General features: G+C 39.8%; 1 protein-coding gene across 9 annotated transcripts in view; it reads left to right on the top strand.

Moving 5' to 3' along the window:
- Positions 1-12,505, top strand: part of LOC108033640 (rho GTPase-activating protein gacF) — a 38,058-nt gene that overhangs the window by 13,652 nt on the left and 11,901 nt on the right. For 3 of the 9 annotated variants that reach the window (XM_050885400.1, XM_050885402.1, XM_050885401.1), the window contains 2 exons: positions 456-541; positions 1,965-2,041. In XM_050885400.1, coding sequence (XP_050741357.1) covers positions 497-541; positions 1,965-2,041 — 122 coding nt within the window. In that variant the 5' untranslated portion in view covers positions 456-496. Of the gene's footprint in view, positions 1-455; positions 542-1,964; positions 2,042-8,186; positions 8,657-9,167; positions 9,288-9,588; positions 9,757-12,505 lie in introns of those variants that run through there. The other 6 variants (XM_017108060.3, XM_050885398.1, XM_050885399.1 and 3 more) reach the window with 5 other exon arrangements.

The raw sequence follows: 12,505 nt of genomic DNA on the forward strand, positions 1-12,505 counted from the left end.
AATCAATAAATGTGTAATTACAGGAGCTGGATTTTGGGCAAATGGTCGATAACCAGGCAAGGCAAGAGCTGGAATATCAAACACTCAGCTTTTCTTGATGGTCATTATATGGGAAGGACTTCATTTACTTTTGTATTTTCTCAAACTTGCTTTAAAAGTAGCTAAAGCTATCTTCAGTTACCGCCATAATCCGATATCTATGCCTTGTTATACTGAAAATATATGCAATAATTTATATATATTCTTCCTTACTTATACTCTGTGGCGGTTCTTGGTAACTAATATTTTGCCTGAGAACTTCTCTAACCGAATCCGCTTTGAAAACTAACTCCGAGGAGGAAAACTTTGAGATACGAGTATGCAAACAATATTTCCGACTTGCAGCTCAACTTACCGTGCTGGTACTTTGCTTCTCCAGTCTTAGTCTAACCCAAACTATCCGTTTTCCATTCCAGCAAACCAACTGTGACGTGCTCTTAGATGAAAGGAACGTGCGATGCAATTGAATCCAAGCAGACAAACTGAAACGCACTACTGGATTGTAAGTATCCCCTCGGAGTGGGCCTTGAACTTTGGTGTATTTTATGATAATTTTAACAACTTGACAACTCCTTGCGGCTGCAATTATCGAGGCATAAAAATGGCAGGCCAAAAAGTCAAAGTCGTTGCCAAAAAATAGTTAGGCGAAGCAAAGTGGCCACAAATGCTAAATGAAATGGTGGAAAGGCTGATGTGGATGTGGCATTGTCTCTGAATTGGCAGGCAGCCAGGCTGGCAGGAAGCTCCATTTGGTGGCAGGATGAGCCCAAGAGCCCGAGACAAAGGATGCCTTCGAGTGTGTGTCCTGGCAATAGAATTTTATTGCTCCAAAACTGTTGGGAAAATGGGAAATGGCCGGAAAATGTGCCCCTCTCTTTTCAATTTTTATTCCTTTCAATCTGTATTGAAAGGGTTAGATCTGAGACCTTTGGCTTCAGGTACTATTTCGATTTGATGCACCGGATCAATGAAATAATAAATAAATTCAGCCTTTGTAAGTTAATTATATTTTAAAAAGTTAGAGCTTAATCCCAGGATAATTCATCAAATTGACCAGCTAATAAAAGGATATCTTTTTCGCATTATGCCAAGGTAACTTCCCCGTCTGCCGGCGTTGCATATTTCATGAGCCATCCAGGCATTTTGTCAATAAATCATTCGTGACCCCGTGCCCCAATGAATCGACAGATTCCCGCACACACAATCTGATTTCTATCGACTTGTGTCTGGATTGACATTCTTTGGCCTCGCCTCTGACCCGAAATGCCAACTGCAATTGACATTTCTGGCTGCAAAATTGATGATCCGCCTCCGAATCCGAGTCCGGGTCTGACTTGTCCGCCTGTCCATAAAATTAAAAAGATTATTCTCGCAAATGATTTGAAGCTCCTCATGCTCCCTCCAAACAGCGTGAAAACTGAAATACACAATTTGATTACAAAGTCCGGGAAGGCGTGGCCTTGTCTGTTGGGCAAAAGATTAAATCGTGGATGGGGGAAAATCTAATGAACCTTTTACAAAGATGTCAAGTTGTTCACTGAACTTTACTTAAGGCAAAGCCAAATTGGTAAAGTTTTGGGGGTAGGGCAAAGACCCTTTTTGCCAACGATGAGAATCGTTTTGCAAAAGGTCAGCTGATAACAAATAATTTATTAATTTTGTGTGTAAGCAATGTAAAAAAGGAATTTTACCTATTGAATATTTAAATTTGCCGAACCATTTCCAGGTTCGTTTAGAAGATAAGTTCAGGGATTGGACAAATAATTAAAAGGAGCAGAAAAAGGTCAGGAAAATAGACAGGCTGTTGGATATTATAATTTATTTATTTGTTTAAATGAGACATTATTAAAATGGTAAATTTGAAATATAAATAATTCGTTCTTATTGAATTACAATTTAATGCTCTTTAATTTCCTCTTTTTCAGACCCTATTTTGGTGTGCCTTAGGTGGTTTGATCTTGGGTGGAATTGTTGTCATTTCATACTGGATAAGACGATGCAGGTATGTATGCACCCCTAGACTAGGCTGTACCGATTTTCGCCCATGTGAATTCTCAAAAATATGAATATGAAAATTTCTGCTGAAATATGCGTCGGCAAAAGCGCAGCCGGAAAACTCTTCAATCCAATTAGTCCCGCGAAAATGGCCTGTGCCTGGTATTCGCTCTGTATCTCTGCATTTTGTTTTCGTTAAAAAATGTCAAATTGGGGGGACCATGCTAATCCCCTCTACACGTGACGCCCCTCCCAAAGCGGTGACAACGTGAACGGGCCAACGACCACAGCGAATGCACGTGGGGATTTTCTCCATCCCCTGCGGAAAAACTGGGCTGTTCGGTTAGCTTTTCCAATGCAGCGCAAAATAGAACAGACAGAGACAGGCCGTCCTCTATGAGCTTGTGGTGACATTAGAAAAGACGCAAAATTGCCAGTTGGCCGAGCAGAACAACTGAATAATTCAGCCCGGCAATTGGTCGGACCGTCGACTGTTTGAGCAATTAAGTTAATGATGCAAGGCCACTGGAAATGGGCCTGGCCAAGCCCGGGGCTCTTATCTCCCTGCAGCCCCCTCGGAAAACGGGTGAAATTGGGCTAGGGCCTGACATTTCTACCCAACAATGACGCAGTTGACTTTCGGCATTTTAGAGGGCGGTGACCAGTGGCTCTTCGTGTCCCCATCCCATTCCCATTCCAGGATCCATTACGATTCTTGGCGCCACTTCGTCCGGACAGACAGTGAAAAATAGATGCCATAAATATACAGTAGAGCCTGAATAAATCAAACCGTTCGATAGCTTTTTAGGTTCATAGGTTATAGAAAAAAAAAAACAAATTATCATACAGGAGCTATAAATGTCTAATGTTTTATTTTTATTTTTTCAAAACTTTTTTTGTGGTTCTGGCTGCCATTAAATATAAAAATATTGACTAACTTTTAAATATTTATATATATTTCGGAATTTACAAATTCATCATAATGATATTTAAAATTAGTAAAGTATAAGTTCATCTTCAATCTCAGTTGAAAATGGATATGTAAGTTTGGGTTAGATTTTATTTCCATTTTTTTTTGAATATTTGACATGTTGTGAGTTTCTGAACATTTTTGTTAGCAAGAAAGAAATAGAACATCTTTATGAACATTTAACTTGTAGATAGCAGACTGTAAGACGTAAATTTTTATTAAAGGGCACGCAGCAACAACGCACTATAAGGACATCTGACCGCGAAGAAAGGCTTCCATTTTCATTTTTATTTTCATTTGGCTTCTTCTCTATTTTCATGTTGGCTTCACGCGAGGCCGGCGCGTAAAAAGTTTTTCAATTTCCATATGGAGCGATCAAAGGCGAACCCGCAAACAAACAAACTGTAATATTTGCATACAACCGAATGTCCTGGGAGTAATGGAAAGTGGGAGTGGGTGGGGGTTGGGAGCGAAAAAGGGAGTGGGTGGTGGTGCTGGTCAGAGCGAAGGTAAACAGTCGTTGAGCGGGTCATGATTAATGTGTCACGAAGTGGGCAACATCACGACTATTTGCCCCAAACACACACCACACACACTTTTAATGGCGGACATGGCACAGTGGGAAATGACCAGTTAAGCAAGGGTGATTAAAAGTTTATGGGCTTGGTAAATGATATTGGGAAACCATTTCCAAATTTTAAAATAAATTAGAATATATTTTCAAATACAACAGTAAAGCTAAAAGTTTGAGAACATTCAATCACGTGTTCTTTTAATAATTAAAAAAAGTATATAGGATAATATTAATTTTCTTTGTATAAAAATCTATGGGTGTATAAAAATGTATTCTTCCTAAATGTAAAATCCTTTTGTTAGTTAAAGAATCCCATTAGTAAACTTTTTATTTCCTAATGTTAATGTAATTCGTTTCTTTATTTATATAGTGAAATAAATAAAATGTATTCGTGGGCCACAGTTACTTTGAGTAAAAAAATTAACCTTCCTCAATAGTACCCTCTGGCGAGAACTAAACTCAAGTTCCCCTAGCTCCTAGCCTTAGAAATTATAATAGCATTATAGAAACAATTAACCATTAAGTACTCCCCAGCAAAACCCTGCTCAGCTTGACCTTGCCCGTAATTCCATCCTTATCGCTGGCCCCACGGTAAATTATCCGTACATTGTTAGCCCATTGTCAAGAAAAACAAACTGGCATGCCAAGTTCAGTGGGGATTCGATGTTGGGTGGTTTTTGGCCCGCCCGGCTGGCCAGGGGAGAGCAAATAAGAATGGAATTCGTTCCACAGACGAGGAACATTCTTGGCGAATGCCAAGTGGACGACGCTAGGCAGCCATGAGTCAGTTGGAAATTGTCATAAAAATTAAAAATCAATTTTTATAATCCAGTTAGAAGGGGAGAACGCACAGTCGCAAGTGAGACAGACAGACAGGCGGTGGATAGAGTGAGAGGGCCGATCGACCGACGGACCCACGAGTCAGCCGCAAATACGACCACAAACATGAAGCGAGACGGACACGCAAACACTCTAAGCCACTCACCCACAACCGGTGGTAGTACCAACTACACTCGTATATACCCAGATATATGTGTGTACAAAGAACACACCTCAGCCCGACTGGAATGAAGAAAATTCATACTTTTCGCCCCAAGCGAAACGATATTCGAATCGCACCTTCATTAACGGACGACCCGAGCACCGTGTTGGCCGCGTTTTCGTGGCTTAAATATTCAACCAAGTTCGGCCAAAATTTCGTCGTGTCAGCGAGTGAAACTACATACTTGAGAACTTGTTGTAAACTTTGAAAAGTTAATTTTGGTGCTCCCGCAGAAAATTCTAATCCATTACATGGCACGTGGCCGTCAACTCGTTGCCAAACTTTGTGACACCCCCGAAACTATTTAAAAATTGATTAAAATTTGTCTGACCCAATCAACAATGAGTGCAACCATAATGAAGCCGAAGAGGTCGTGGAAAATGCTGTTCTAGGGCGGTAAGAGCCCCGGATCGTCGAAAGCAGGTGCCACTCCGCTCATCATCTCCATCATCATCATCATTTTTAGTGTGCAATTCTCTTTCGGTCCCTGCAATTTTCGGTGGCGGATTAAATGAGGTTGGGTGGCTTGTAATGACGAAAGTAATGGTTTTCTTTTGTACAGCAAGTGGAGGGGATTTCTGAGAGAGTTAATCAAGCTTAAAATGGAAAAAAAGAAAGATGTACCTAAGATTCGTCAAAAATATTCCAAAAGCGATTTCTGTGTGAATTTTGTGTCACTTTTAAGGTTTTTATTTAGTTAATTCATTGGTTTTTAATGGACTCAGTTCTTAAAAGTAAAGTTGCAAAGTACATACCCACAACCGCTTATAAAACCTAATTAATTGTCCTATAAAATTTCGGTCAGGGGCAAGGGACAAACGGTTGACAATAAGAAACAAAGAAATTCCTAAAGAAACCCCTTAAATTGCGCAGAAAAAATAATGTTTCCCGCGGAAGTTTCCCCCAATGTCTTAATCATTATGTTTTCAAAGCCCACATAATACCCAAAAAAATAATTAGTAATTGCCTAAGGGCATGGAAAACATTTGTCAGCTATTTTTAACTCTTGGCGTGAGTAATATCTTGCGATTGAGCTCTTTCCAGAGGCGATTCAATTAAAGTGCCGAGAATTAATGTCTGAAACATCGAACTAAGCCCCGTATTGATTAATGATATCTGTTTCCATGTGTAGAGCCCTCATTCGCCTGCATAGCGTTTCTTACTGCCATTTATCGAAATTGACAATTTAATTTGCAATGAACAAGCCAGTGACGGACAGAATAATGCAATAATCAAAGTGAGGGATAAGCTCGAACTGAACTCACATATCGTGATTGTGAACGAGAATATGAATACGAATTTGACACCCAGACAGGTGGAAGGGCAAGGGAAAGGCGTGTGCCTGCTCTAGAGCACACCTGAAAGCCAAAAGAAAATAAAACGAACCACTTACACCGCTCCCAAAAGGAAAATCAATAAAGTGTCTTGAAAGTAAAAGGCAGAAGCGAACTTTGAGCATTTGTGCGCTGTCCCCGATTAGATAAATGGCCCGAGGAGAGGTTGTCGGCAGGGCGAAGAAACATATACGATTAAATCGGGCCACAATGCATGCAAAAAACACAATTTAAAATTAGAATTAGACAATTAGACAAATAGGCTGCCGCGGGGCAAAAGTGCGGGAAACACGTGCAAGAAACAAGGCTGCCTCAAACATTTATACACCTAGATTCCACACAGAGAGCTCAATGTCACGCAGTGCACACACATGAAGTGAAAGGCGGCACTTGAGGGGAAAAAGGCGCGACACACGGGGCGTATGATTTATTTAAGCGTCTATTAAAGTCCTTCCCATTGTTTTTGCCACTGCTGCCGGCGCAGAAGTGGTGGCTTTCATTGCTGCTGTCGTTTACTTTTCACCGTGTGAAGGACATTCGTTGAACTGCAACGCATTCGCTTTCGTGAAAAGAACTTCAAAAGTGTTGCACGCCGAAGGGGCGTGCACTTTTTAATTAACAAAACAGCAGCCACAAAAGTGAGTGAAGTGCGTCGGTATCTGAAATTGAAATCGGATCTATAGTGTCTGCGTCAGATATTTTAATGGCTGCTCTGGCTAAAACAAAGCAGACACTTGAAAAACAGCAAAGCCAGCATAATTGAAAGAGCGAACTTTATAGCATTTTGCCACAATTAATTGAGTTGGAAATTTGACAAATGTCGGATCACGGTGGTCACTAATTGATTCTTTCAATCATTTTAATGTCCGCCAATTAACCTCTGTGTTTATTTCGTAATAAAAAGGGCACATAGAGAAAAATATTTATAAGATATGAATTTTATTAAATTTAGGCGGTAACTATTTTTAGGAACAAAAACGCTAATTGTTCTTTTATTCCAATGCATAGAATTTAAAGGCGGAAAAAGTATACTGACTATCAAAGTGTTTATTTCGTGCTTAGCATTTAACAAATTTTAATGGACCTAGGGCATTATTTTATTTACCACAAAATAAATTGCAAAATGAATTATAGCATTTTTAAACGACCAAAAAAGTTGGGTAAACCGCGTGAATCCAGCGAAAACAAATTAAACCCAGAATAGTCATCATCGAACGCAGCCAAAAAATTAAACGACTTTCCAGGGAAAATCAATTAAATACGTAGATATAAGTCTGCCAATTGAAATCGAACGGGGTCAAGTTGATTTCGCTTCCATCGCAATTCATCAAATGCCGTTCTCCCCCTAATTTCCCACCATTCACCCTTGCAAAACGTAAGAATCGAATTAAAAACTAAATTTCTGTAAACATCGAACCCTGGATTTAGGTGTCTTGCATTTTTGGACTGTAGCGAAGTTTGCCTAAGAGATCGCTGTCGGTAGGTAAATTTGCTTTCGTTGCATCAGCAAGTCAAGTAATCGAGCGAAGCGAATTAGCCAGCAAATTGAGAGCAAATCAAATCACCAGAGCAAAGCCAAAAAAACCCACAACCTTTACACAAGCAAACGAATTATGATTTTCTCAACTTCAATTGGCTGCTGAAATATACACACTCCACCAACGCTGAAATTTATTAAATTATTCCTTTGAGTTTCACGCAATTCTTTTATGCAAATTTCCTAAAATTAGATTACGCTTTTATACAAATTGGCTGTAAATTAGTTTAGTTGAATTGATAAATTGGCCTATGCCCTAAAGCATGCTTTACCCTTCATTTGATTATCCTTTTCCTTCCGTTTCACAAGAACCCATTGAAATAGTAACAAAGAACTTGGCAAAGTTCGTTATCAAAATGCTTTTGTGATTGTCCTTTACAGCAATGATTAAACCCAAGTTGTTTTACACTCTTTGAACGATTGTTGAGCAAGTGCAACTGCCGGGGTGATCGAAATAGCTTCTATGGCTTATGATTTCCCCATTTTACTTTCGAAGAAGCGCTTCTGTCCGTTCTTATTTTTATTTTCTTTCCATTTCGTTGCTGTGCTCAGTCCTCGTTTCGGGATTAAAACATTTTTAAACCGTTCTACCGCATATTTCTTTCCATTTCTCTGTGGCCCCTCAACTTTTGTTCGAAACTTCCACACAAAAAAAAAAAAAAACAAAACGACCAAAACACTTGCAAACACCACAGGACACTTGCAGCGAGATCAACCAGCCGGCAGCGCCGCATCCGGAGCCGGAGCTCATCATCAACTGCCACCGGGATCAGCGGGATCAGTGCCATCGGGATAATCTCCAGAGGGAAGGCAAAGTCATCACCCGATCACAATCATCGGCGTCGACCGCGCCGCATGCTCCAGTGCATCAACTGAAGCAGCAGCAGTCTCTGCCCACGCCCCTCACCCAGCAGCCGGGCCACAATCCGCACCACAATCACACTCCCCAGGCCCCCAAGTCCGTGTCCATTCTGGTCTACAAGACCCTGAACACGGTCTTCAAGAGCAGCCGCAAGATCATCGTTCGTGTGTGTGAGGTGGCCAGTGCCAAGAAGTCCTTCACCATGTTCAAGTTCAACAAGGCCGCCCAGCAGCAGCGGATCGACAACCGGAACAGTGCCGTCACAGGGCACGATCCCTTCGTCCGACCACCCGTTCCCGAAAAGTGAGTGCTCCAGGGTTCAGAACGTTAGGAACTCCAAGATGTACAAGGGTTATACCTTCTAAGTTTTTTTACAAGATCAATACCTTACAATTGGTATACTGCAGCAAAAAAAATGTTTGACTCAACTTTTTAAAACACTTTTAAATTAATATTTTTAGTTTAAAAAATAAAACCCTTTATTTTTATTATTATCCCTTTTGAACATTCTAACCTTGCCACATTTTTTGTGATTTGGTAAATAATTTTAAAGTAGATAACTAAAATATTTTTTATATTATTATATTGGCATCATTCGATTTAGATATAATATGCCCTCAATAAGTCTTAATTTATTTTAAAATTTCGAAAAATTCGAAACGTTAAAGAAGAAACAATCTTGGTTCTATAAAATTAAGATCCCAAAAAGAAAAACCTTTTAACTTGGAATTGCCAATGATTGCCAATGTATTTGTCTCTCAATATAAAATGCAACCGATAACCAATAACCGATAATCAATATCGAACGCGATAGGAAAGTGAGGAACATTATGAAGAAGCTGCACAAGGCAAACGGCCTGAAACGCTCCAACTCGGCGATCGAGTTCGATGTCTCGGCCCTGACAGCCGCCAATCGCCGCCAGATCTACAGTAGGTGAGTACCCGATCGGCCCGCCCCATGTAAATATAGGACTTTTGCAATGTGCAATCTTGCAAGAGTTGCAAGCAAAAACCAGCACAGTGCACAGGCTCCTCGAGTTATGATTTAGTGCGTTCAACCTTTTTAGTTCCATTCCGAGAAGCTTCTTTGAGAAACCGAGAGATAAGAGGAGAACACACACTTATCGCTGTATCTTTTCGTACATTCTTTTTTGCCAAAAACCCACCGAACCAAACCAACCAAACAACCAAAAAACACCCACCGCAACCACCATTGTGTACCCTTCTATTTGCAGCAATCGGTCGGCGAGCTCGGAGCAAGATAACTCAGATCTGTCCGAGCACTCGGAGAAATCGCCGCTGGTTAGCGCGAGGTTAGACAATCTAGCTAGGCTCTTCTTTAGCAAGTCGATGCCAGCGGAAACCGGAAGTAGAGATACCATAGATTCAGTACTGACAACAAGGTTGCATTTACTACTCTACTCTGTACTATACTAAACTAAACTAATCTACTTTGTATCTAGCTTGTACTTATACTTACACTTGAAATTCAGCATCCGAGCCTCAATAGTGTACAGATTTCAATGCCAAGTTTTTTTCTTTTGCTTGCCTGAATTTCGTTTACGTTTTCGTTTTACTTGAGTTTTTTCGTTCCAGCTCTACAGCACTTTGCATGCCAAAAACGAATAGAAATAAAATCTGAAATGCTTTTAATGTTTGCCACACGTAGAAAAAACCAAGACACTAAGCAATTCATTTTATTCGAACTTATTTTGATGTACCACACATGCACAATAATATACATAGAGATAACACAAGTAATGCCGAGAAAAACCATCTGAAGAGTCTAATGTTTTCAAGAGGTTTGAAAGGCGGCCGCAAAAAATAATTAACTTGAAAGCTTTTGTTGGCCATGATTTTTGTAAATCAGAAAAAGGAAAATGTTCACCTACTACTTTCCCTCAACATTAAACAGACACTTTTTCCCGCTGCCCAAATATTTTGGGAAACTTTATTTGGAAAGTTTTCTCGTTTCAAATGAAATGCCAAACGCAGTGCCAACGTCAAAGCATTAAGCGCGATGATAGAATGCATTTGCCAACCAACTAAACCGACCGTCCCTCCCCCTCCCCAGGTTTTTCTTTTGTTCCAAAGGTAGGTGAAAGTTTGCCAAGGTGAAAATTTCTCAAATTAGATGCCCAGGCACACCATACAAAAATTGCAAATTAAATTATCAACTCGGCAAAAGTTTGCTCAAAAAGGGCGAAAAATTGATTCGACTGTGTGTGTGAGTAGTATCTGTGAGAGCACCACCCCGTGAACCGCCGCCCTCCCCGCAGTTCTACGTGCTGAGGCGTATGATGAATGTGCAAGCGAGCGTGAGCATCTGTTCGTGTGTGTAAGTGTCTGTCGATGTGAGCGTGTGCTCTGGTGCCTGTGTGTGTGTGCCCCTAACGAGCAGGTGACTATGCATGTGTGAGTGCCGCAAAGTATGCAATAAAAAATTTCACACACGAGCACGTTAATTACGCGCGGCATTCGAACTTCTGTTGAGTATCTATATTTTGACTCCAAGTATCTAGATCTATAGATACATCCAACAGATAGGTTCGGTTCGCTTGCTTTCATCAGTCGCAAAGGTTGCTATTTAATTTGAAAGGGGGCGGGAGTGCCGTTTCACCTGGTACTCAAAAGGGCTTTATTTTTAATTAGAATTTCCTATTTACTGGTATTGGTTTCGCTTCTTTCTTCTAACTTTGGAAAACATATTTATAGCCAAGTGTAAATAAAATCCCTTTGTTTGCTATAACATCTGGTGCAAGGATATGATGGGTTGAATAATGGAAAATAGTTATAGCTTAAAAGTTATAAAAACTTAAAAAAAGTTCTCTTTCTTGTTTTTATTTTTTTTTTAATTTGTAATAAAATAAAAAAAAAGGAATACTAAGGCTTTTTTAAGTTTTTCCTAAATTTTATAACTTTATTTTATAAACATAAAAATTATTGTTTTTAACTGTTTTACTGTTTAAAATCTACTGAAAGTTTTCCGGCATAATTTAATTCATTTCCCACTTTATTTGAGTGCTCAAATCTCCTATCTTGAGCGTTCCCCTCGGTTTTTCGTAGCGTTTATTCTTTCGCCGCTCCACCCATTTTCCAGAGTTGACAAACAACAAGTGTGTCGAGTGTTTGGCAAATATTTAAGCTGCAATATCACCAAGAGGATAAACGAAGGAAAGTCACCTCTCTGCTGTGCAACAAAAATTAGCTTAAGCCAACACACAAGCACACACATAGTGGGATGCCAAAAAACGTTAGAGCTGCATTGGAGTCAAGGTCTTTTGAACAGCAGGGAAATGAGAAATATTTCACATACGCACCGTTGGCCAAAAGCGCAAGCCATGCGCCTAAAGAGACAGGCAATGGGCAAAGAGTTTTCCCAGCTTTTGGTAGTTCTGGTCTAGCGAACACACACATGAGTGCACTCAAAAATGTGCCTAATATTTTAAGAAAGAAAAAAGCAAAGTATTGGTTAATAATAATTAAAGCTACATTTTTTAATCAGACTTTAACAGAAAAAACAATTTCACAAAGTAATTTTTTTGCTTATAAAATATATTACAAAATGGGCCCAAAACATGACAGTTTTTCTGTGTGTTTCTGTTTTCCTTTCCCTTCTGCAAGTTCGTGTGACGCAATGAAAGTGAAATGGGGTGAGAGGAAGAGAAAGAAGCCTCTTGGCCAACATTTTATGCCACGCACGCACACACTTTCACTCTCTTTTTGTCCCTCTGCTGCCCTCTACTCTCCATTTTCTACTGTTTTTCGTTTTGTGCCTTATTAAATTTTCAAACACATGCTAAACTTAACCCGAGGATGTGCTTAACCTTCGCTCTGCTTTGATTGAGTGGCCGTAAGTGTTTGTTTATGAGCCCAGTCCTCCCTCTACTTTCACTTTCTACTTTTTTTTGTCATTCTCTGCCTTTGTTATTTTGTCTGCTCTAACCGTCTCTTTCTCGTTTAAGGCTCCAAGTGAGTGCAGTTTGTTTAGATTTCCTTTCTTCTTTCATTTGGTTTGACAACGTTTCCATTTTCAGTTGCTTTCCTGCACTCTTCTCTTTGTACAACTCTTCACTTGCAACAAATAAACAGAAAAAAATAAATTGTTTCTCGAGAAACAAGAAAAAAACCGAAATGAAATGATAAACTCCT

Source organism: Drosophila biarmipes, chromosome 2L, assembly GCF_025231255.1.
Source record: "Drosophila biarmipes strain raj3 chromosome 2L, RU_DBia_V1.1, whole genome shotgun sequence".
In the NCBI taxonomy this organism is placed as follows: domain Eukaryota; kingdom Metazoa; phylum Arthropoda; class Insecta; order Diptera; family Drosophilidae; genus Drosophila; species Drosophila biarmipes.